The sequence below is a fragment of the Eretmochelys imbricata genome, chromosome 1 (assembly GCF_965152235.1).
Source record: "Eretmochelys imbricata isolate rEreImb1 chromosome 1, rEreImb1.hap1, whole genome shotgun sequence".
NCBI classification, from domain to species: Eukaryota; Metazoa; Chordata; order Testudines; family Cheloniidae; genus Eretmochelys; species Eretmochelys imbricata.
Genome location: NC_135572.1, coordinates 124661499 through 124687163, shown reverse-complemented (window position 1 = coordinate 124687163; position 25665 = coordinate 124661499). Strand labels below are relative to the sequence as shown.

The following is a 25665-nucleotide window of genomic DNA, read 5'->3' as shown; positions in this document are numbered from 1 at the left end:
AAAATGTAGACCAAGTTAGCTGAAACTAGGGTGGAAGTTGCACAGAAGTGCTTTTAAACTTTGCCCAAAAGGCTAAATTTTCCTCAAAAAATTCCCTTGGTGCTCTCATTCACTGAAGACAGTCTGGAGGGCAACAGCACTAGTGAGGTCAAACGTATGCATGCTGAGAACTAAGGCCCCATCTACACTGACAAGTTTCTGCACAGTAAAGCAGCTTTCTCCGCTGTAACTCCCAAGGCATACACACTGCCAAGCCACTCAGTGCGCAGAAACTGCACAGTTGTAGCGCTCTTAAAAAACACCACCCCGCCGAGAGGCATAGAGGTTTCTGCGCCGGGGCTACAGCGCTGCGGTGCCAGTGTAGACATGGTGGTGATTACAGTGCTGCGATTGGCCTCTGGGAGGTGTCCCACAATGCCTGTTCTCGCCTCTCTGGTCATCAGTTTGAACAATACTGCCCTGCCCTCAGGTGACCAACAGTCATCCCCACCCTGTACATTCCTTTAGAATTTTGAAAGTCCCCTTCCCATTTGCTCGGTGATGCGTGCAGTGGTCTCAGTGCATTTTTCCAGGTGACCAAGCCTGCTCCACGCACCAGGCAATTCCCCCGCTTGGAGCAATGTCAAGCTGCTGGACCTCATCAGCATTTGGGGAGAGGAAGCTGTGCAGTCCCAGCTGCACTCCAGCTGTAGGAATTATGATGCCTATGGACAGATTTCACGATACATGATAGAAAGGGGCCATGACCAGGACACACTCCAGTGCAGGGTCAAAGTGAAGGAGCTGTGGAACGCCTACCACAAGGTGCGGGAGGCAAACCGCCTCTCCGGTGCTGCGCCCACTAATTGCTGGTTCTACAAAGACCTGGACGCGATATTCGGGGGTGACCCCACCTCCACTGCGAAGGCCCCTGTGGACACTTCATTGGTTCGTGTGCCAGTCAAGAGCGGAGCAAGCCAGGAGGAGGAAATCTTGGATGAAGAGGGTGAGGGAGATCCAGAGGCAGAGGATGACTCTGAGGCCAGAGATGCATGCAGTCAGGAGATCTTTTCTACCCCGGAGGAGCCTAACCAGTCACAGCAATCAGATCTTGGCAAAGCGCAAACAGGAGAGGAGGCCCCTAGTAAGTGGATCAGATTTAGGGAATTGCTGAAGTGAATTGCTGGGGGCAGGATGGATGGAGAAAGCCGGCTTGTCTCCTACCACATGCCTAGTCTGAGCAGCAGAACAGGCTGTTGATAGACTCTCTCACTTCACGGGAATCTCCCTCAGAGATCAAGGAAACATTGCTGCACACAGGTAAGCTGCATAGGGGCTGGGGCGGAAGCCTCAGGCTTGGAGAAGACCCTCCCTTGATTCCCTGCTCATGCTCAGCAGCGAGATATCTTCCATAATGATCACCTCCTGTGGAAAGTGTGGGGACAGGAATGATTATCAGGCCCTCCTTACAGTGCTGGCTCTACTCAAGAGCCATGTGCCCAGTGTACAGCAGCGTTCGGGAAGAGTGATTTATCCTGAGGCTACTCACCATTTTGGGGATCTTGTGGCTCATGTGCGCTTGCCTGCATCAGCCAGTTTGACAGGTGAGTACTGGCTGTGTTTTAAAGCCCTGAATCAGTGTTCTGTGTTGCAAACAATACTGCTTCTGTAAAACATTGCATTTAAACTTCAGAGATGACCTTGGGAGCCCAGCCTCTGTTATCAGTGGCAGAAAAGCTGTGCAGAATTAGAAAGTGGCCAAGGAGAATTAAGGAGGACTTTCTTCGTGAGGTTATGATGCACTCAGCCACTTGGAAACGGGAACTGAAGGAGTGGCAGGACAGCAAGAAGAGGGACCGAAAGGAGAACGTGGCACACCAGAAAGAAGCCACAGAGCAGCTCTTAAGCATTATGGAGCACCAAGCAGACATGGTCCAGGTGATACTAGTTTTTCAAACCGAGCAGCTCCGCGCCTGCCCTCCCCTGCAGCCACTGTTGCAAAACTCTCTCTCATGTGCCCCCACCACCACCACCACCCCCCCCCCCTTATCAACCTCCTGGCTCCACTCTCTACCCACAGCATTCCACTGCAGTTTGGCCCTGCTGAAGTACTGCACTGGGTGCACTGTATGCACAAAGGAGAAGGTTGGGTGTGATCCCCGATATACACAAATCTGTAGCCATCCCAGGACCCCTCCTCCTCTGAGCATAGCAACAAATATTAGTGGCTTTCAGCTTAAAATTGCTGCCTCAGGGCATCCCTGATCCTTATGCCCTACACTGTGCCCCTCTAATAGCCCTGGTCTCTGGCTGTTCAAACTCCACCTCCATGTGCTGAGCCTCTGCAGTCCAGCCCTGAGTGAAGCTTTCAGCCTTCCCTTCACAAAATATTATTGAGCGTACAGCATGCAGCTATAAGCATAGGAATATTGTCATCGACCAAGTCCAGCTTCCCATACAGGCATCGCCAGCAGGCTTTTAAACAGTCTAATGCACACTCAGTCATTCTGCACTTGCTCAGCCTGTTGTTGAACCGCTCCTTACTGCTATCAAGTTGGCTTCATAAGCTACTGCATTAAGGGGGAGGCGGGGTCTCCCAGGATCACAATGCGCATTTTGACTTCCCCTACGGTGATCTTCTGGTCCAGGAAGAAAGCCCCTCCTTGCAGGTTCCTGAACAGGCCAGTGTTCCGAAAGATGCCCGTGTCATGCACCTTTCTGGAAAAACCTGCATTAAATGTCTGTGAAACCCTCACAGTGATCCACAAGCGCCTGGACAGCCATTCAGAAATACCTCTTGCAATTAATGTACTCTGAGACTAGGTGGTCTGGTGCCAGAATTGGAATGTGCATACTATCTATTGCCACTCCACAGTTAGGGAAGCCCATTTGTGCAAAGCCATCCACAATGTCATGCACATTGCCCAATCATGGCCTTTCAGAGCAGGATGTGATTAATGGCCCTGCACACTTCCATCAACATGAATCCAAAGGTCAACTTTCCTACTCCGAACTGGTTAGCGACCAATTGGTAGCAGTCTGGAGTAGCCAGCCTCCACAGTGCAATCACCACGTGCTTCTCCAGCAACAGGGTGCCTCTCATTCTCATGTCCTTGTGCCACAGGGCTGGGGTGAGCTCATCACACAGTCCCATGAATGTGGCTTTCCTCATCCAGAAGTTCTGCAGCCACTGCTCGCCATCCCAGACATGCATCACAATGTGATCCTACCACTCATGCTTGTTTCCTGAGCCCAAAAGCAGTGTTCCACTGTGGTCAGCACCTCCATGAATACCACAAGCAACCTTATGTTGTAACTATGTGTAGCAGGATCAATGTTGCACTCCTCTTGCCTTTGTAGTTTAAGAAATAACTTCACTGCCACTCATGACATGTTGGTCAGAGGGAGCAGCATACTAGTCAGCAGTTCGGGATCCATTCCTGTAGCCCAAAAGAGGCAGGGCAGGGAGCACAGTACACTGGCCCTTGAAAGATGGTGCCGTATCTAGACAGAAGCACAGGGATTGCTGGGATGCAAAGCAATGCATCACAGGGCATTGGGACTGGACCCAGGATGCCCCATGACTCTTCTCCCTCCACCCCCCTTCCCACAAGTCTTAGTGGCAAAAGAGAAAGGTGTTCTGTGGGACAGCTGCCCAGAGTGCACCGCTCTGAATAGTGTTGCAAGTGCCGCAAGTGTGAACACGCTATTGTGCGGACAACTGTCAGTGTGAACAGCAGTTTTCCTTCAGCGCTCTGACCGGCACTGTAACTGACAGTGCTGTAACTCTGCCAGTGTAGACGTGCCCTAATTCTTGTATGTGTTTTGTGGGAAGGAAGGGGGTGGAGTGTTAAAATACTTGTAGAGAGAGACACTGTCCACCTGAGGTTTATTTCAATTGACTTTCAAAATTCAGTTTATGCTAAAGTACATTTTTAGTTTGTTTTTTTTTTAAGATATTTTTAAAAATTAGGAAGAGATAACAGCACCCCTGTTCATAGGGTCTTTTCAGTAAGAGAATCTGACAGCCAGGAAATACAGGGGAAACACACTTACTGTACAGGAAGTACTGTCAAATGCATGAGGCAAATGAAAGCAATTTCCCCCCCACCCTTAACTTTTCTGTTGTAGTCATCTTAGGTGTTACTTGTAATTGCATGAAGTTAGTCATTTTCAGAATAAAGTTTAGGTCAGTGTTCCTTTAAGAACTTCTGTGCTGCATGCAGCTACTGTTGAGACAGTCAGTACAGAAGTTCATACATAATTCAGTTTCTTTGCAGCTCTCTCTTCAGACAGAAGGGCAGACAGGATTTAACTTAGAAGTGAGCCTTAGGGATTTAAGCACAGAGTTCCCATAACAAATGGGTACTAAGGGGTTAAATCCACCTTCATTACAGTTTATCCCTAGTTGCTTAACAAGTTCAGTTTGATAGCCTGCTTTTTGCTACATTAGGAAAGAAAGACAAGCCTACAACCAATGGATTTCTCAAAGAAATCTTTACTCAAAAAGATTCTTTACCTAGCCACGTATGCTAGAAATTCCATAGCAAGAGTTTCTACACCCCTGGGAGAAGTATGTGTCAGAATTCAGTTATCAAGCAAGTCTGTGGCTGAACAATTCTCATCTATGTTACCCATCAGTGGCTAGACAGGATTTTTTAAAAGCTGTGCTATGGTTCCGCCCCCCCCCCCCCTCCCCTTCACCATTACGAGAAGCCCTTTAGCTTTAACAGTATTTGAAGCTGTTTTCCCAGTTTGGTAAAAATTCTAAGAGTGACAGGGCTTATAGGGAAGGGGGAAAAAAGTGAAAAATTAGTAAGTACAAAGGCAAAAAAAGCCAGGGCCTCAACCTTTCAAAATGGTAAGTGTTCCCAGGATGACCAAGGATTTGAACAGCTACCTGAACTTTCCTAAAACAGCTTGTGCCAGCGTGCCTATTCTTTGCCTATCCCACCAAATTAGCGAGTCTTACTACTCAGCCCATCATGATGCATCACTGTGGGCTAGTAACCACTACAATTCTCAATGGATCATGCCTGGCTACTGTTTACCCAGGATGCCAGAATTTAGTGGGCTTCCTACCCCAGACTATTGACATTAAATGGTGTCTTTGAACTATGCTATTATAAGGTAATAACAGATCCCCAAATATGAGAGTGAAAGCTAAAGCCACAACAAAGCAGCCTGGTAGAACTCCACAGTTCTTAATGTTTAAAGCAGAAAGAACGAGGAGTACTTGTGGCACCTTATAGACTAAAATCTGAGCATAAGCTTTCATGGGCTAAAGCCTACTTCACCAGATGCATGTAGTGAAAAATACAGTAGGAAGATATATCTAACAGACAGCAACATTAGAAGTAAGGGACGTTTGTTTTATGAAAAGCTCTTGCTTTTCAATAGTATCGTCTAGACTTCTGGATTGCTGAGATGCTTGAGTGTTCTGCAGAAGTTGGGATGTCAACCGAGAAGATCCAAGCTCCAGTGGATACTCCTACCAGAACCTGAAAACACAGACTCAGTAAACTGCAAAGTGGTGTTAACATCAGACCTAAGACATTTGAAGACAAGACTGCCAAGACCTGATTAGGACTACAGGAGATATCTTGGCTCCACTACCAACAGATCTCCTGAAATAATGGAAGCAGGATGAACAGAGGAGTTCTTGATTCCAGTCCAAGAAAAGGGAATATGCCAACACTACTTGTATGACCCTGGAGCAGAACTGGAAGAGTCTCTCTCCTTCGTAATAAAGGGTAGTCAGGATTTGCTGCCCATGCAGAACAGGTAAGACAGAAAACTGAAGACACATTTGTGCTGTTGTATACAAGAACTCTGTTCAAAGAATCTTCCTAGACACAGGGAGAAAGTCTCACAGACTAGACAAACAGCTCTCAAAAAATCAATAACTCTTATGTTTAGTGTTCATCTCCTACAGAGTCCACAAACCTTAAGAAGACTGGAAAACAATGTGAATATCCCAGTCTCTCCATCTGGAAATATTACAGAATATACGGTAAAGTAGGTGACAACTGAACTCCCTGATGAGGATTTTCAGTGACCTGAAACATATGTGGTTCAGGTGTACATAGCATCAGGAAACTGTTGTATCTTTGTAATTAGTTTTATAAATAAAGGCATTACCTAATTACACTGTCATGGAACCTCTCTGTGGACTAGAGTCTAGAGAGAGACAAGAATACACTCAGACCCAACAGTAGGAGGTCAGGTACCAATTTTCCAGCTTAAAGGATACCTTGGATACTTGCAGCCAGTTGGCCAGTAACAGGACTTAAATTTGTCCCACAAGAAGAGGCAATTTGCCAATTATAGTACCAATGTAGCAATTTTAATGTACTGTAGAACCAAGGAATAGGCACTCTTAATTTCATCTGAAAATATCAGATCTACAACTTAAGTGGGCATTGTCGCTTGAGTGTCCAGGGTCAGGTAAATTTAAACCAATATAAAAACCACTTCTGAGGCATCTGCATTAGAAACAGATTATCTGCTACAAAAAGATGAAGGATGAAAGCCCTAGATCTTCCTGGCACTGCAGCAGAACAGGCTCCAGGACGGAAAAATCAGAGATGTGATACCAGAAGGCCCAATCGAGTTGCAACAGAGGCTTTCAATACCAAGGAAGCATAGTCCCAGTAGTCCCAAGAGTGACTGCTAATTTTTTATTTTGAAAAAGTTGCTCCCAGGAAGCTTAGGGGATGTCAATTTTAGTACATTGCACAAAACCAGAAGCATGCAAATCCAGCCTCTGTAGATGATAGTGGAGCAGATCTGAGAAAGAACTTCAGTTTGGGTCTGGGAATGGTTTTCAAGAATTCAGTGCTGAGGATTCAAGGACACTTTGGTTAGGGAACCCCATTGAGGGGTTCTGGAGCCTAAGGCAGCAGTTCTGGGTACACCTCATAATTCTGGCCTGGAAACAGAAAGTGTTCTACTCATTTCATCTGGAGGACCTCCCACAAAAGGAACGTCTAGGCCCTAGAGCCTCAGCCGACTATCGCTGCAGGCAGTGATGAGCTGCCAAAACACTTAACCACCGGTTCCCTAAAAAAGTGCTGATTTAAGGGATGTCCTGTCCCCTCCCGCCCCTGTAGGCTCTGTCCTGCTCCCCTACCCTTCCCAGGCCTGTTCTCCATCCCAGGTACCTGCTGGTGGTGCAGGAGTCCTGCAGCCCTTACATCAGTGGGGTTGCTCCCAGCATGTCGGGCGGTGGCTCCCTGCAGGGAAAGGCTACAGTCTGCCCAACTCCCCACCGCGGGATGTGAGCGCCCCTCAGCGGCGGAGGCCAGACAGCCCCACAGCACAGGCGCAGGAGAGACTGAGGGGGCTCACCCAAGGCAGCCCCCAGCCATGGCACCAGCCGGCCCTGCCCAGCTCCTGGGGCAGAGGAGGCTGCTGCTGCCAGAGGCCCGGCTCCCCGGCCCTATGCAGTGCCCAGTCACACAGTGCCTGATCTCCCTGCCCAGTACAGCCGGTCATGCTCCCTGGGCCGGACACGAAGCAGCATGGAGATCGGCCGCGGCTGCTGAGCAAGGCGGCATTGGATCAGCCTCTGCGTGTGGGGCCCTGGAGCGGCTGCCTAGATGGCTGCACAGTGCAGGTACCAGCCACAGCCCGGCCCCTGCCCCGAGACAGGACGCGGGGCCCCGCAGCTCTTCCATAGCCCCACGTCCCGCAAACAGTGCTGCTTCATTCACCCCCCCCACCCCACAGCACCAAACCCCCTTCTCCAACCAGGGCCAGCTTTAGGATTTTTGCCGTCCCAAGCAAAAAAATTTTTGGCCACTCCCACTTCTTTTTCGTGCCCCCCTGCCCTAGCTCTGCCCCTTCCCAACCCCTACCCCAAATCCCCAGCCCCACCTCCTCCCCCAGGTGGGCCACATTTCTTTCCCTCTCCCATTGCTTCCTATGGCTTCCCCCCGCAACCCTCCGCCCTAGCTCACCTCCGCTCCGCCTGCTCCCCTGAACACGATACTGTTCCACTTCTCCCCCTCCCTCTCAGGCGAGGGAGAGGCAGCGCGTTTAGGGGAGCAGGCAGAGCGGAAGTAACGGGGGGGGAGAGTGGAGGTGAGCGAGGGGGGCACAGGAAGTAACGGGGGGGAAGGGCAGAGGAACTGCTCCCTCCCCCAGCCCACCTCCGCTCCACCACCACCACCTCCCCTGAGCACACCACCGCTCAGCTTCTCTCTCCCTCCCTCCCAGCCTTGCCACACAAAACAAGCACGTGGCAAGCCTGGGAGGGAGGGGGGAGAAGCGGAGCGGTGGCGGCACGCTCAGGGGCGCAGGCGGAGGTGAGCTGGGGCACATTTCTAGGGGCAGCATGGCCGGCACCAGAATGCTGTCCCTAGAAACGTGCCCCCCCAAGCACCTGCTTGTTCTGCTGGTGCCTAGAGCTGGCCCTGTCTCCAACAGCCCCCTTCTATAACACTGAGCCCTACACCTTGCACCCTCCCTAGGGCCGCAAGTCGGGGCCCCTTGGCCTGGGGAACTGCCCCAGCTGAGCCCCACCCTGGCTGGGACTTTCTGGGGCAGTGACTGTCTACCCAACTCACCCCACCCCATTCCCTGACCACCCCCCCAGAACCTGCGCCCGCTCCAACCACTCCCTGCTCCTTATCCAACCCCTCCTCCTAGCCCCAGCCCAGCCCCCTTACCATGCTGCTCAGGGCAGCGTGTATGGATGCTGCGCGGCCCGCTGGAGCTTGAAGCCCCACCCCCTTACGATGCTGCTCAAAGCAGCAGCCGCTGCAGAGCTGCCCAGGAGTGGTCCAGAGCACTGCCGGCGTGGCATGCTGAGTGTCTGCGAGAGGGGCGAAGGCGGGGGAGGAGCCAGGGGAGCATCCCTGGCTGGGAGCTCAGAGAGCTCTGGGAGAAAGCTATTGTTGACACGGTCCCATGTAAACACTACTCAGAGATTAAGCATCAGATACCAAAAAGACACTGGGACAGGAAACCCAGTTTTTAAGTGCCAACTCAGTAGTCCAACGGATCAGGTGACTCTGGTGCCACCCATAAGAACAGCAATCAACACTGCCAGGTTCTCAGCACCAGACTTAATCTAGATAACTCTGGGGACTATCAGCCACTTACACCAGACAATCTCACAGCACGTGATTTTCCTGGTCCTGCAGTGCTAAACTCTTAGCTGATGGTTCCACAAAATCAAGGGAGCTGGCACTTCAGCACCTGAGTGAGCCAGTGTTTGCAAGTCAGGGAACTTGGTGACAGTCATGATGGGGATAACGCTACTTTACTAAGCCTTGGTCTACACTAGGACTTTAGGTTCAATTTAGCAGCATTAAATCGATGTAAACCTGCACCCGTCCACACGATGAAGCCCTTTTTTTCAACTTAAAGGGCTCTTAAAATCAATTTCCTTACTCCACCCCTGACAAGGGATTAGTGCTTAAATCGGCCTTGCCGGCTCGAATTTGGGGTACTGTGGACACAATTCGACGGCATTGGCCTCCGGGAGCTATCCCAGAGTGCTCCATTGTGACCGCTCTGGACAGCGCTCTCAACTCAGATGCACTGGCCAGGTAGACAGGAAAAGAACCGCGAATTTTTGAATCTCATTTCCTGTTTGGCCAGTGTGGCAAGCTGCAGGTGACCATGCAGAGCTCATCAGCAGAGGTGACCATGATGGAGTCCCAGAATCGCAAAAGAGCTCCAGCATGGACTGAACAGGAGGTACGGGATCTGATCGCTGTATGGGGAGAGGAATCCGTGCTATCAGAACACCGTTCCAGTTTTCGAAATGCCAAAACCTTTGTCAAAATCTCCCAGGGCATGAAGGACAGAGGCCATAACAGGGACCCGAAGCAGTGCCGCGTGAAACCGAAGGAGCTGAGGCAAGCCTACCAGAAAACCAGAGAGGCGAACGGCCGCTCCGGGTCAGAGCCCCAAACATGCCACTTCTATGATGAGCTGCATGCCATTTTAAGGGGTTCAGCCACCACTACCCCAGCCGTGTTGTTTGACTCCTTCAATGGAGATGGAGGCAATATGGAAGCAGGTTTTGGGGACGAAGAAGATAGCTCACAGCAAACAAGCGGAGAAACCGGTTTTCCTGACAGCCAGGAACTGATTCTCACCCTGGACCTGGAGCCAGTACCCCCCAAACCCACCCAAGGCTGCCTCCTGGACCCAGCAGGCGGAGAAGGGACCTCCGGTGAGTGTACCTTTTAAAATACTATACATGGTTTAAAAGCAAGCATGTGAAAGGATTACTTTGCCCTGGCATTTGCGGCTCTCCTGGATGTACTCCCAAAGCCTTTGCAAAAGGTTTCTGGGGAGGGCAGCCTTATTGCGTCCTTCATGGTAGGACACTACCACTCCAGGCCAGTAGCACGTACTTGGGAATCATTGTAGAACAAAGCATTGCAGTGTATGTTTGCTGGCCTTCAAACATCCGTTCTTTATCTCTCTGTGTTATCCTCAGGAGAGTGAGATATCATTCATGGTCACCTGGTTGAAACAGAGTGCTTTTCTTCAGGGGACACTCAGAGGAGCCCATTCCTGCTGGGCTGTTTGCCTGTGGCTAAACAGAAATGTTCCCCGCTGTTAGCCACAGGGAGGGGAGAGGGTTGAGGGGGTAGCCATGCGGTGGGGGGAGGCAAAATGCGACATTTTAACGAAAGCACATTGCTATGTATGTAATGTTAACAGCAAGGTTTACCCTGAAAGAGTGTAGCCACTGTTTTATAAAATGTGTCTTTTTAAATACCGCTGTCCCTTTTTTTTCCCTCCACCAGCTGCATGTGTTTCAATAATCACAGGATCTTCTCCTTCCCAGAGGCTAGTGAAGCTTAGAAAGAAAAAAAAAGCACTCGAGATGAAATGTTCTCCGAGCTCATGCTGTCCTCCCACACTGATAGAGCACAGACAAATGCGTGGAGGCAAATAATGTCAGAGTGCAGGAAAGCACAAAATGACTGGGAGGAGAGGTGGCGGGCTGAAGAGAGGGCTGAAGCTCAAATGTGGCAGCAGCGTGATGAGAGGAGGCAGGATTCAATGCTGAGGCTGCTGGAGGACCAAACCAGTACGCTCCAGTGTATGGTTGAGCTGCAGCAAAGGCAGTTGGAGCACAGACTGCCACTACAGCCCCTGTGTAACCAACCACCCTCCTCCCCAAGTTCCATAGCCTCCACACCCAGATGCCCAAGAACACGGTGGGGGGGCCACCGGCCAACCAGCCACTCCGCCACAGAGGATTGCCCAAAAAAAAAAGAAGGCTGGCATTCAATAAATTTTAAAGTTGTAAACTTGTAAAGTGCTGTGTGGCATTTTCCTTCCCTCCTCCACCACCCCTCCTGGGCTACCTTGGTAGTCATCCCCCTATTTGTGTGATGAATGAATAAAGAATGCATGAATGTGAAGCAACAGTGACTTTATTGCCTCTGCAAGCGGTTATCGAAGCAGGGAGGGGAGGGTGGTTTGCTTACAGGGAAGTAGAGTGAACCAAGGGGCAGGGGGTTTCATCAAGGAGAAACAAAGAGAACTTTCACACCGTAGCCTGGCCAGTCATGAAACTGGTTTTCAAAGCTTCTCTGATGCGTACCGCGCCCTCCTGCGCTCTTCTAACCACTCTGGTGTCTGGCTGCGCGTAACCAGCAGCCAGGCGATTTGCCTCAACCTCCCACCCCGCCATAAACGTCTCCCCCTTACTCTCACAGATATTGTGGAGCACACAGCAAGCAGTAGTAACAGTGGGAATATTGGTTTCGCAGAGGTCTAAGCGAGTCAGTAAACTGCGCCAGCGCGCCTTTAAACATCCAAATGCACATTCTACCACCATTCTGCACTTGCTCAGCCTGTAGTTGAACAGCTCCTGACTACTGTCCAGGCTGCCTGTGTACGGCTTCATGAGCCATGGCATTAAGGGGTAGGCTGGGTCCCCAAGGATAACTAGGCATTTCAACATCCTCAACGGTTATTTTCTGGTCTGGGAATAAAGTCCCTTCCTGCAGCTTTTGAAACAGACCAGAGTTCCTGAAGATGCGAGCGTCATGTACCTTTCCCGGCCATCCCACACTGATGTTGGTGAAACGTCCCTTGTGATCCACCAGAGCTTGCAGCACTATTGAAAAGTACCCCTTGCGGTTTATGTACTTGGCGGCTTGGTGCTCCGGTGCCAAGATAGGGATATGGGTTCCATCTATGGCCACACCAGTGTTAGATAATCCCATTGCAGCAAAGCCATCCACTATGACCTGCACATTTCCCAGGGTCACTACCCTGGATATCAGCAGATCTTTGATTGCGTGGGCTACTTGCATCACAGCAGCCCCCACAGTAGATTTGCCCACTCCAAATTGATTCCCAACTGACCGGTAGCTGTCTGGCGTTGCAAGCTTCCACAGGGCTATCGCCACTCGCTTCTCAACTGTGAGGGCTGCTCTCATCTTGGTATTCATGTGCCTCAGGGCAGGGGAAAGCAAGTCACAAAGTTCCATGAAAGTGCCCTTACGCATGTGAAAGTTTCGCAGCCACTGGGAATTGTCCCAGATCTGCAACACTATGCGGTCCCACCAGTCTGTGCTTGTTTCCCGAGCCCAGAATCGGCATCCCACAGCATGAGCCTGCCCCATTAGCACCATGATGCATGCATTGGCAGGGCCCATGCTTTGAGAGAGATCTGTGTCCATGTCCTGATCACTCATGTGACTGTGCTGACATCGCCTACTCACCCGGTATCGCTTTGCCAGGTTCTGGTGCTGCATATACTGCTGGATAATGCATGTGGTGTTTAATGTGCTCCTAATTGCCAAAGTGAGCTGAGCAGCCTCCACGCTTGCCTTGGTAGGCGTCCGCACAGAAAAAAGGCGCGGAACGATTGTCTGCCGTTGCTCTGACGGAGGGAGGGGCGACTGACGACACGACTTACAGGGTTGGCTTCAGGGAGCTAAAATCAACAAAGGGGGTGGCTTTACATCAAGGAGTATTTCAGGCAGGACTTCACGGAGGGTTCCAATAAGAAATGGTGCACCTAAGTTATTGTTCTTATTGGAACAAGGAGGTTAGCCTGGCCTCTGATTGATACATGGCTAGATTTACCTCGCTGCACCTTCTCTGTGAGTGACTGCAGTGTGACCTAAAGGAGTGAGTCCCCTAGACGGGGGAGGAGGCAAACGAGTACAAAACAAATCTGGTCTATTTCTTGTTTTGATCCACTCCATCTATCTTTTAGATCTTTGGCTGGCAGCAGACGGTGCAGAAGGACTGCATGTCATCCACATCTCATGGCTGCTCGGCAGAAGATGGTACAGTACGACTGCTAGCAATCCGTATCGCCTGCCAGCTCACCATAAGACGGTTCAATAGGACTGACTGCAGGACTAAAGAGAATGACCTGGTCAAGTCACTCCAAATTTAGTGCCTGCGCCCATGTCTGCCCAGGCGCTCCCAGCCGACGTGGCCAGGAGCACCTTGGACACGACGAGGACGGCAACCAGTCGTACTGCACCGTCTGCTGCCAGAATGCAATGGGTTGCTGCTACTGTGTAGCAAAGCCATACTGCGTCTGCCAGCACCCAGGAGACATACGGTGACGGTCACCTGAGCGGGCTCCATGCTTGCCGTGGTATGGCGTCTGCACAGGTAACTCAGGAAAAAAGGCACGAAACGATTGTCTGCCCTTGCTTTCACGAAGGGAGGGAGGCCTGACGATATGTACCCAGAACCACCCGCGACAATGTTTTAGCCCCATCAGGCATTGGGATCTCAACCCAGAATTCCAATGGGCAGCGGAGACTGCGGGAACTGTGGGATAGCTATCCACAGTGCAACGCTCTGGAAGTCGACTCTAGCCTCAGTACTGTGGAAGCACTCCGCCGAGTTAATGCACTTAGAGCATTTTCTGTGGGGACACACACTCGAATATATAAAACCGATTTCTAAAAAACCAACTTCTATAAATTTGACCTTTTTCCATAGTGTAGACATACCCTAAGTGACATTTCAGAGACAATCAACAGCACTGAACCCAGTTGACAATTGGAAAACCCAAGAACCTGGGTATGTGTGTCCAGTAGCAATGAGCCACTTTGACAAATGGTGCTATATCTTTGGCAGCTAGGTATGTTGACTCAGATGGATCCCATTGTCACTTGAGCACAAAACCTCAAACTAGTGGTTCACCAGTCACTGATGCTTGATCTTTCACACTGGGGGAAACCAGAGACATCTGTGCACCAAGCCACTTCAAGCAAGTGGCCCTGGACAGTCAGTTGTGCTGGATCCTCAGCACCAGATTGTCAACAGACAGACCTGGGGACCGAATGCCACTTTGCTTGAAGTGGTCAAAGTAAGTGCTTACAATAGTCAAAGGTATCAAAACCCTGGTACCAGATGAAGATGACCCAGACTGGTATGGGAACATTAACTACTCAATATAGCGTGCTGCAAACCACGTTAATGATAAATGCTCGGCACTGGACTCTGTTGATCCAGATGAATACAGGTTTCAGAGTAACAGCCGTGTCAGTCTGTATTCACAAAAAGAAAAGGAGTACTTGTGGCACCTTAGAGACTAACCAATTTGAGCATGAGCTTTCGTGAGCGACAGCTCACTTCATCAGATGCATACCGTGGAAACTGCAGCAGACTTTATATATACACAGAGAATATGAAACAATACCTCCTCCCACCCCACTGTCCTGCTGGTAATAGCTTATCATCAGGTTAGGCCATTTCCAGCACAAATCCAGGTTTTCTCACCCTCCACCCCCCCACACAAATTCACTCTCCTGCTGGTGATAGCTCATCCAAAGTGACAACTCTTTACACAATGTGCATGATAATCAAGTTAGGCCATTTCCTGCACAAATCAGGAATTACCAGCAGGACAGTGGGGTGGGAGGAGGTATTGTTGCATATTCTCTGTGTATATATAAAGTCTGCTGCAGTTTCCACGGTATGCATCTGATGAAGTGAGCTGTAGCTCACGAAAGCTCATGCTCAAATAAATTGGTTAGTCTCTAAGGTGCCACAAGTACTCCTTTTCTTCTTTCAGATGAATACAGGGACCTTGGTACCACTTACAGGTCACTGAACCACTACCAGTTCACTAAAGTCAACAGTGCCAGAACTCTGGCTTCAGATGACACAAGCCACAATTTCTCTCTTTTTAACCATTTAGATATGTCTTCTACTTAACTGAAAGTTAAGTCCTTACCACCATAAAGCATCTAGTAATTTTGGCTCTGGTCAGAATGTGTTTTTGCATCTACCACAAGGTATTTAAAGTACGGTTTGATGTAATGAAATATTAAGTATGGAGACACTAACAATCCCTCCATAATACATTAGTTATCCTGCAACATACACAATTTAGAAAAAAAAGAAGACACACTTATGTTGTTTGAATCTTGATAAAAGCAAACTGGATGAACACAGCACTACACAATGCAGAAACTTAACAGTTATGTGCAGATGCTGTTTCCACCTAACCATTATACATTTACATTCTTGTATCATCTTCTCACCCCGCCAAGTTCCAGACCACCTTCTGCCCAAAGCAACAACATGCTATATTTCAGAAGTAGCCAAGAATCCTCTAATACAAAACAGGATAGTTTAAGACAAATATAAAATCCAGCATCTCTGTAGTTAATGTACCACATTACATGTTTTAATGACTGCATTGTAGGCATGCCAAAAAGTATCTATATGAAATAGCTTGACTCAGGACCATCAAATCTCTCCTCTTAATCTGAAGCTAATACAGACTTTTAAAGGGTCAGTGAAATTTAGCACCCTTTTTGAGTATTAATTTTACAATTAAAACCTAAGATTCTTTATAACTGAAATATCAAAACATTTCTGGTTTTTCCAGTTTGTTTTCTGTGTGGCCTTCTCACCAAGAGAGAAAATACATCTTCAAGCATTAGGAAAATATGGATGTAAAATTTTCTTTTTGATAAATTTTCCAAGTTTCTGTACAGAGCCAATGCACAAGAAATTGCTACACAGAAACAATATTTGGAAACATTAAAATGACTGAAACTAAGGATTTAGAACTGAAGTGCAATCTGTTTTACTCTGTTGTCATTATTGCAATGCCAATTATGAACAAAAACGTAAATCTGACAGTGTGGCTATTGACTTTAGCTCAGCCCTACACTAAGAAAAGTATCAGAAGATAATCTCATTTTTAAAATTTGAAAACATTACACTAAACAAAGCCATGCAACTTACAGTGACATGGGGGGGAATCAATTTTCACACTTCAGTCACTGTGGCTAGATTCTGTCTCTACAGCACTCTGTGTAGAATGCAATAAAGAGGGCTTCTTTTACAGTATTTGAAACTTGTGATGTCAAAGAGTTATTGAAAACAGAAAGCTCTATTCAACTCTTAGTTCACAGGAAGGCAACTGAAGTCTAAGCAGAAAGATTCAGGTACACACAAGGAAATTTTTCTACACATTGTTAGACCTATAAAGTTTCCAATAATTTTTTCTTTAAAATAACTGGCAACTCTTATAGTTGACAGACAGCATCACATACAATAAAAGCGGTCTCGCTGACTGACAGACTGAAGTTAGAAATAGTACCCAGTAAATGTGAATGTCCTACCCAAAGCAGTGTATAATCACTCACACTATTAAAAGTGACCAAAAATGTATGCCAGAAGACACTTAGTGAAACTATTTATAAAGCGGAGGTTTTGGGGGTTTTGTTACTATGTATTTTCATGTGTGTTTTTGCACAACATAGAAAGACCTAGGTATCCTGTAAATGTTCTACTTTACTCTGCATTTGACAACAGTTTTTCATACTGTCAGTTTTCATATTTATTTGGTCCTTTCACATAGCACCGAGGGAGAGGACAACATTAAAGACAGCATAACATGGGAGGAAACCTAGGGACAGTATCTAAAGCGACTTTAAAAAAAAAGGAGTTTACATTTTGCATTTGGGCCCCTTTAAAAGTTTGTCAATTCCACTTCATGGATGTTGGTACACTAAATGCCAAATTCTCTGTTTTAAAATTAACTTTTTTTCCATAGTCATTTACTACTATTTCTCAACTTCAACACAAAAACAGTAGCATTGAGTACACTTGGCAGCCAACACAAAAAGACAGAGGAAAGGGTAATGAATGTTTGAAACAGTTTCTATATATCTTTTCTTGAGACATTCAAAAATTAAATAGGTTTCAGAGTAACAGCTGTGTTAGTCTGTATTCGCAAAAAGAAAAGGAGTACTCGTGGCACGTTAGAGACTAACCAATTTATTTGAGCATAAGCTTTCGTGAGCTACAGCTCACTTGGTTAGTCTCCAAGGTGCCACAAGTACTCCTTTTCTTTTTGAAAAATTAAATATTTAACCCTGCTGTTTTCAGTATAGTCCTCTAAACTCAAAAGCCAGGAATCATTACATATGATGGTTTGGAAAGAGGAAGCCTTTGCATAACTGCCTACAGACATTATGTGCAACAACTTAATATTTAAGTATGAGATTCTCTTTCACACATAGAATTGTTTAAAACTCGTAATCTATTAGGAAAGTTAACCCCAAATGTAGTCTATTCTAATGTCTGAGACACTGACTGCTCCTAATGTTTTAATACAGTCACCTCCTGAGAAACAAGCTCACCTAAACACTGAAGGGGAGTGGGGAGGAGAGAAAAGTGTGGAGTTTTCTCCGAATGACTTGTTTTGACCTTCCTCCGGGTTAGTAAGTAACTGTAGCTGTCATTTTATATTACACTTACCCCTGTGGCTGGATGTGACAGGTTCACAAAATGTAGTTTACTAATTTAACCACTTTAACTTTAAATGAAATTAGTGTTTGGGTGGCTTCTGTTGTATCCTTTTACAATGATGTAAGAACCATTCCAACTACACTAAAAAAGTGGCAACTGATAACAGCAACATTGTGGCAAGGGAGTAACAGCTATATAAGTAACATGGTCTGCCTCCTCCCTTTGCAAGCACTGTATTAGCCAAGGTGTGCCATAAGTATTCCCTATGTCTAGGAAATCAAAATATCATGTCTGACATGAAGCAGCCTCCTTTGTCCTTACCCTCTAATCTTTGCACATACTTAACCCCATATCTTAGTTTAATCCACTAGAGAGCCTTAAGTGTCACACCAGGGCATCTGACTATGCTTAAATAAGAATGCAAGCCTGCAAAATAAATAAGTAGTTTATACCTTTTCTCCCTTTATGGCTCATAAATGTGGTCTCAGTTTGGTTTTCACACACACAAACTGAATTTCTAGTCTGTTCTATTTTTTTCAGGAAGGCTGTGTAGCATTGGAGAAGTACCAAGTACGAAGGAAGTGAAACATGAAGCAGTGAGTGAAAAGGAGAAGGATTTTTATTCAAATTTTCTTTCATATTCATTTTTGCTTAGAGACCTCTCTCAATGGCCTCTCCACCAGTTGGAGGAGAATCCTTAGCAAAGATCCTGCCATGTTATGAGCCAAAACTCCTCTGATCCTCCAAGACAACTTCCAGCAAATAAAAGGAAGAAGTGTCAGGGATATAAAATATTGCCTAAGAGAAAACATGCAAGTTTTTAAAAAGCCTTGCACACATCCTTGACACATCGTAATAGCTAGGGCCTGATGAAGTTTAGCTATGCATGGGTAAAGAGGCATTTATGTCAAGAAGGCTGTTTGGTTCTGTAGCTACTACTGAATTTTATTTGTTTTTCTCACATGTGTCTAGAGTGCCCCAGGACATCCACCCCCTTTTAATTACTGTTAGAAAGCCAAGGGATTAATATAAATAAAGGTACAAATTCAGTTCTGCCCTGTCTACCACTACTTCGCATGTAGCTCAGTTACCATCTAGCTTAGTGCCAAAAAAGGAGCAAACTCCAATGAAACAGGAGAGAGAAAAAACCAGCCTCATTCCACTACGTTTTACATGGATTAAACCTTACATTGAAGGCTCGGAGATTGTGGCTGCCCAACTAGTAAGCAGTGCCTTGCAAAGAGAGCTAGTTTGCCCCAGTTGCCTGTTACACTCCACCCTAAAGTGAAGGGGTTTGTTTTAAACTTTTAATTTATAAGTCCTGAATGGCATATAATAGGATGGGACATTGCCATATAAGACTGCATCTTTCCATAGGTGACACCACCTAATCTGCAAAAAGAATGAGGAGTACTTGTGGCACCTTAGAGGCTAACACATTTATCTGAGCATAAGTTTTTGTGGGCTAAAACCCACTTCATCGGATGCATGCAGTAGAAAATACAGTAGGAAGAGATACACACAGAGAACATGAAAAAATGGGTGTTAACGAGTGATCAATAAAGGTAAGCTATCATCAGCAGGAGAAAAAAACATTTTGTAGTGATAATCAGGATGGCCCATTTCCAACACTTGACAAGAAGGTGTGAGTAACAATGGGGGGGGAGGGAGGGGGGAAGGAGGAGAGAGAGAGAAATAAGCAAGGGGAAATAGTTTTACTCTGTGTAATGACCCATCCACTCCCAGTCTTTATTCAAGCCTAATATAATGGTGTCCAGTTTGCAAATTAATTCCAATTCAGCAGTCTCTCCTTTTGCGATCAGTAAAGATACTCAACCGACATGCCTCCGGTTTATCCGGGCTGCTAGCAGGGCATTCTCCATGGGAACTCCTCAGCTCTGAACTTCGTTTCTCACCCTTTGGTGAAATCCTAGAGATCAGATCTCCTAGCTTTCAGGATATGCTAGGACTTCGTGGCAAGTAGAAAAACAAGACACGGAACTGGAAGATAGAATTTAGTACTACCTGTCCAGGATGGGGAAAAGCACATTTCCCCCCATAGGAGACTGCACAGAGAATATTTTTTAATTAACAACAAAATCAAATATCAACACAACTACACAGGGCGTTTGTTAGCTGTAGCCTGAGGGGGCAGTTTGGGGGCCGGAGGGGGGGGTGTTTTGATTTAGCTATCTAGAGTGCCCAAGGGTCAGCAACAGCACCTCCACCCAATCTAAAAACAAAACCCAACCCACCCGAGGGGAAGGAAAAGATGCGGGGGGGGGGGGGCGCGAAGAGTAGCTACGGCAGAGCCCCACGGGAGCGACGCCTGAGCCGCCGCCACGCCAGGGTGCGGGAGATGGGGGCAGCCGGGAGGAGGAGGAGGAGGAGAACGACTCGCCAGGCTGGGGGGCTGCGGCGGAGGCTCTGCCAAAGGGGGCGAGGGGCTGCTGCAGGGGAGAGAGGGAGGAAGTGCCGGGAGTGGGGCCGCCGGGGCGGTACCTTGGCTCGCTGGTCCCAGCTGTACTGCGACGGCGGCTTCTCCTCGTCCGCGGCCGGGGCGTCCTGGCCCGCCCCGCCCTGCGCGCCCCCCTTCGCCGCTTTCCGCCTCTTGGAGAAGAAGCAGCCCATGGCCCCGCCGCGCGCCCGCCCGGAGGCGCCTCCCGACACCCAGGCACCCCCCAGCGCGCGCGCGCGCCTGCCCGCAACCGCCCCGCCCTGGCCTCTCCCCGCGCGCCGCGGCTTCCGGCTTCTCCCACACCCGTCTCCCTTGGATACGGCAGCCCCGCCCCCTCCACCTGCAGCCGCAGCCAATGGCGGCTCGGCTCCGCTAATCAGCCTCGCCTGCCACGAGAGCTCTAAGCTCGAGACGCTTTTAAAGAGACAGGCGCCGTGTTTTGCCTGGCCCCGCCTCCTCCCCTGCCCCTGATAGGGGGGAAAGAGGGAAGCAAAAAAAATAAATAAATAAACAAATTCCCTCCCTCTTCTTCTGTGCCCGCCCCGGCCTGTTTCTTTAGTTCCCATCTGGCAGCTTTAAAGATTTTAAAAAAAAAACACACCATTATTCCAAATTTGACCCTGGTTATAACACCAACAAATAGCAGCAGCCCCGGGGGATGTGCCACCGCCCTGTCGGTCAAAATCAATCCTGATTTTTTTTTCTTTTTGGAATTTTTAATTCTGAAGTTTCATAGAAATTTCAACATTAAAACCATGTCACCCCGCTTTAGGAGCCAGCGTTAAAAGCCCCGGCCAACCGGGCATCTGCAGCCACAGCAAAACCCCTGACCGAACCAGGTTGAAAATGAGGCACCATTAATTGAAAACCCTTCAACACTCCTTCACACAGGACAATGCACAGCAAGATCCATGGGGAGAGGAATTGTTCTGCAGTTCCCACCCCCTATAACATTTAGAACGAAGCTGCTAGTTTAGCGATCACATCTTCAAGCTTTTCTCTATGTTCCTAAGGACGAAAACTTCCTTTTTAAAAAATCAAAACTCAGATTTTCTCATAATCACATGATTCCAGCAGCTGGGGCTCTAAGAAAAACACCAAATATCAAAGGCTCACAATAAAATTCTGAGGGTTATCAGCACTGAGGCAATATAGCTGTGTGTGTTTTGGAGAGTTACCAACAATATATAAAAAGAAAAGGAGTACTTGTGGCACCTTAGAGACTAACAAATTTATTTGAGCATAAGCTCTAGTCTCCAAGGTGCCACAAGTACTCCTTTTCTTTTTGCAAATACAGACTAACATGGCTGCTACTCTGAAACCAACAATATATAGGGGGCCAGATTCTGCCTGCTGCTTATACACAGGTGCAGAGTGTGTGTGCACGTGTGTGAACATGCATGGACACAATTCCTGTTTTTGTACACAGGCCTATTTCCTCCCTATGCCCTTGAAGTCACACAGAGTGCCAAATGGGAAAGACAAGCCAGGATCTAAGCCCTGGCCAAACCAGCTGCACAGGGATTAAGCTGCACCCTCAAAGAGAAACAGCACACATCCATGCCCTGCCTCTATGATTCTGCATCACCTCTTTCTACGTACCTACCAGACATAGTTGTGATCAGTGTTTTAGTAGAACTTTACAGGGTTGAAAAGGTTGGGGTTTTTTTACATTGCACTTACCCAGCACCTGCCAAGTGAAAATCTAAGTTCAGGACAAACATTCATTAATTAAGTTTCACAAAACCCTTAGGAGGGAAGTGCCTAATTACAGCAGTTTGTTTAAATTAAAAGTAAGTATAGTAATGGCTGGTAGTAACTGAGTTATTACTGCAATCATACTGCTACTGTACTTCAGGCTACAATTTTATCAAGTCTCAACTCATAAGCAGGGCTTGGCCTTGTTAGTATTTAGATAGGAAACTAAGTGCTGAAAAATTACTTATGGTTTCTCAGTAAGTGGCATGTTGCCTTCTTAGTCAGCAGAAGCTAATGCTCCAGTGTTGTGGCAAGGGGCACTGTGCAAATATATTTTGCATGAAAGGTAACACCAAGGTCCTGACCACTTGTGGCCATTACAAATTCCATAGCACTTTTTGCAAGAAATTTTAGCCATAACACCATGGAAAACTTCCAGCTCAGCTAATTAAATTGTTCCGTAATTTGGTCTTTGTTTCAAATGAGTAAGTTATTCTTCACTTCCCCATTAAAACACTATTATGTGGTGTTTTCCATACTAACTGCGTGATGCATTTCCACTCCAGAGCTGGCTGTATTTCAGTACTGGAGGAAATTACTTCTGTACATATGATCTACAGTATAAAGTCCTTTATGATGAAAAGTGCTCTATAGATTATATTGTAAATACAAGATAACAATTTAGTAGTAAGACAGGTATAGTTATTGCATAACATTATTATTAAATAACATTTACCAAATAAAATTATTCCTTACATCTAAAATATGTTATTCTTATAAATAAAAAACTATCAGTGTTTTAAAATAAGAACGGAAGAGAGGCTTGCTGGCTCAAGGATTGCTAAAGTGCTACATAACTTTCACTTCTATATTAAGTCCACAATTCCATGGGGCAGGGGGAGCGGCAGCTGCTAAATACATGAAAGAGGGAAGGTGAGGTGATGTTAGTGAGGGAAAGATCATAGCTCTACTCCTCTGCAATGGGCAACGGAGCTAGCTGGGTAGGCTATGGGAAGGGGGATACACACACTGCAGTTACTGAAAAAGTGGCAGAATTTCATCTACAGCATGCACTATCCAGAAACTCTAGGAAGCCTGGCTGAATCAACTAGAATTACTCCTGGAAATTCATGCTGCAGTGTGGCTCCTGCTCCAGTGTGGCCCTTCCTTCCTCCTTTTCTTGCTGTCCCTTGTGATATGTAGGCAGGACTTAAAATCCACATTCTGGGCCTAAATGCAGCCAGGAACTGTCTCTTTATTTTACAGTAAAAATGCTTTCAACCATTTTAAAATAATTTAATAATTTAAGTCTATTCAAAAATCTACACTCCATCACCGTACATATAAATACAGTCAAATCTGAAAAAAAACAACAACATTTGGAGAAGTCTGTCTTAATAGTAGGCTGGCTAGCATCTAAAAGACCATGACTTTTCATGGGAACCCCCTGAAAGTCATGTTGTTTATCATGGACGTTATGGCTGTAACAGTCTTAAGTCCCACCCCTACAACTTCTTACTGGTGGGCAGACTGCAGTGCTTGTGCTAAAACATGTACAAGAAGTCACAGGACTGGGACCTTACAACCTACCAGGCCTAGATATGGCCTATTAATAACACATATCCCCTTTCCAGTAGGACACAGCACCAGGGATTTCTCTACACCCCCCCTATGGGGGTGTTTACCCCCCCGAATTTCCCCAACCCCCCCCCCTTTTGTGAACTAGTTACATGCGGTGTTGCCAATTTAGTGATTGTTTGGAAATTTGAATGGAAATTGAAACATTAATACACACTTTAAAATCATATAAAGTGTATCACAAAATACATGTATCTGAAAAAATATAATAGATTTGAAAAGTATGAACATAGGCTAGCTTCCTTATACAGCTGTTATTTTTATGACCATGTCAGTGCATTCATTTTGGTGATGTTCGCCAACCTAATAATTTCAAATTATGATTTGTAAGAAAGTCTAAATGAGCTCTCCCTGACAGCTAGTGATGAGCTGGGGGATAGGGGGAAAGGCTTCAGGACCAGATTGTATTTACATTCACACCTAATCTACCTAAGTATCCAGCAAACAGAGCTGTGTTGCCCAAGTGATAGATTTTGGCTGGGGTTGGGTTACAAATCACTTGAATACGGGGGCGGGGGGTAATGAAATGTTTTTATTCTTACTGTATGAGTAAAGGGCAGTAGAACTGTACTTAGCCTGTGCTGATTGAGGGCATCAAGAGACAGGGTGGGGACAGGTGTTTTGCTTGATGGTCTGCCTGAGTCACAAGTACTATTTGACCTGCCCCTCTCCACTGTTTAAAGACAGAGCTGATTAGGCTCCATAGATGGTCTTTTGTTCTGTTAAGTGAGCACGACAACTGAAATCAGGTGCAAGTGCTTAGACCTGCTGCGGGACAGTGTTTCTGTGGAAGAGATGGCCCAGCAGGCACTAGCAGCAAGGTTCCCCCACTGAGAGCTCAGCTGAAATCACTGAGAGCTGGGTGGAACCTCAAGAGACCAACTCACAGAGGTCACAGTGGCAGGTGGCAGCAGAAGGTGACGGTGCAAGGCCATTGGCAACAGAGCGATGGAGTGAATGGTGGCACAACGAACAACAGTGGCCAGAGCCAACAGTGAGCAGCTGGAGGAATGAGCAAGGTGCCTTCTTCCTCCCCACCTAGGAGGTGAACTTATGTGAAAACATCTCTGAACTCTGACTCTCCACTGACCAAGGACAACACCGGTGAGTGTTAATGAGGCTGTTACACAACACAGTTCATATGAACAAACATGGCTGTGGCATCATACTTTCTATTTAGGCAAGAGATACCACACACTACAAACTGGAGGCCAATGCTAAGTGCATTGTCACTTGTTCATCCTGAAGTTGAACACTGGTTCTGAACAAGACCAGCAAATGCTCACTGTCTTTCTGCAAGAAACTCAACTGACTGGCTAGACGCATGTGGTGCAACAGTGAAAGACTCAACAGTTGAAAAAGTGAAGAACTCTCACCACATTCAGAAAATTTGCATACATGGCTGATGAACGCACCAATGCAAATGGTCATCAAGTATTAAGTCATTGTGTACGTTACCTTGATGTCAGTGGTAGGCCAGTACATGCATTTCTAGATGTTCAAATTATAGAAGACAGATTGGCTACATCTGTGACAACCCACATCTGAGAAGAGTTAAATGCTTGTCAGTTGGACCCCAAACAGATGGCTGCTTGTGCATTTGATGGCGGTGCAAAATTCTCTGGAAGACATGGTGGAGCACAAACTTTGCTCAGAGAAAAGTGTAACCCTAGTTTCTCCTATACACACTGCAGAGGCCATCTACTCCAACTAGTGCTAGTACAAGCTGCAGACTCTCCAAAAGACATTTAAAAAGCTATAAATTTAATGTCTTCATTATATGTTTTTTTTCAGCAAGAGTCCAAAAAGACTGAATATCTTGGAAAATATAGAAGATACGCTGGGATTGAAGTTCAAATTAGTCCAACCTGGGAAAACCCTCTGGCTTTCTCATGAGCAATCTGTTGTCTTAAAATTACTCCACCCATTATTACTGGCTTTGGAAAGTATCTACTAAGATGGGATGGATCTAAGTAGTGAGGCTGGTGGATTACTTTTGCTACTACGTTCAGAGAAGACTATTACCATTATCTTTCTTGTAAGTCTACTGTTGAAACCACTTGGGTCATTAAACAATGCTATCCAGGCATCTGCTACAACAATAGTAGATCTTTGTCCAGCAATAGAAGCTACATTTGGATCAATCAGAGAGCTATCCATTGAAA

General features: G+C 46.8%; 1 protein-coding gene across 1 annotated transcript in view; it reads right to left on the bottom strand.

Moving 5' to 3' along the window:
* Positions 1–20386, bottom strand: part of RP2 (RP2 activator of ARL3 GTPase) — a 34065-nt gene extending 13679 nt beyond the window's left edge. The window contains exon 1 of the mRNA XM_077815017.1: positions 20209–20386. Within this exon, the coding sequence (XP_077671143.1) occupies positions 20209–20337 (129 nt within the window). The 5' untranslated portion in view covers positions 20338–20386. The remainder of the gene's footprint in view (positions 1–20208) is intronic.
* Positions 20387–25665: the final 5279 nt, after the last annotated feature.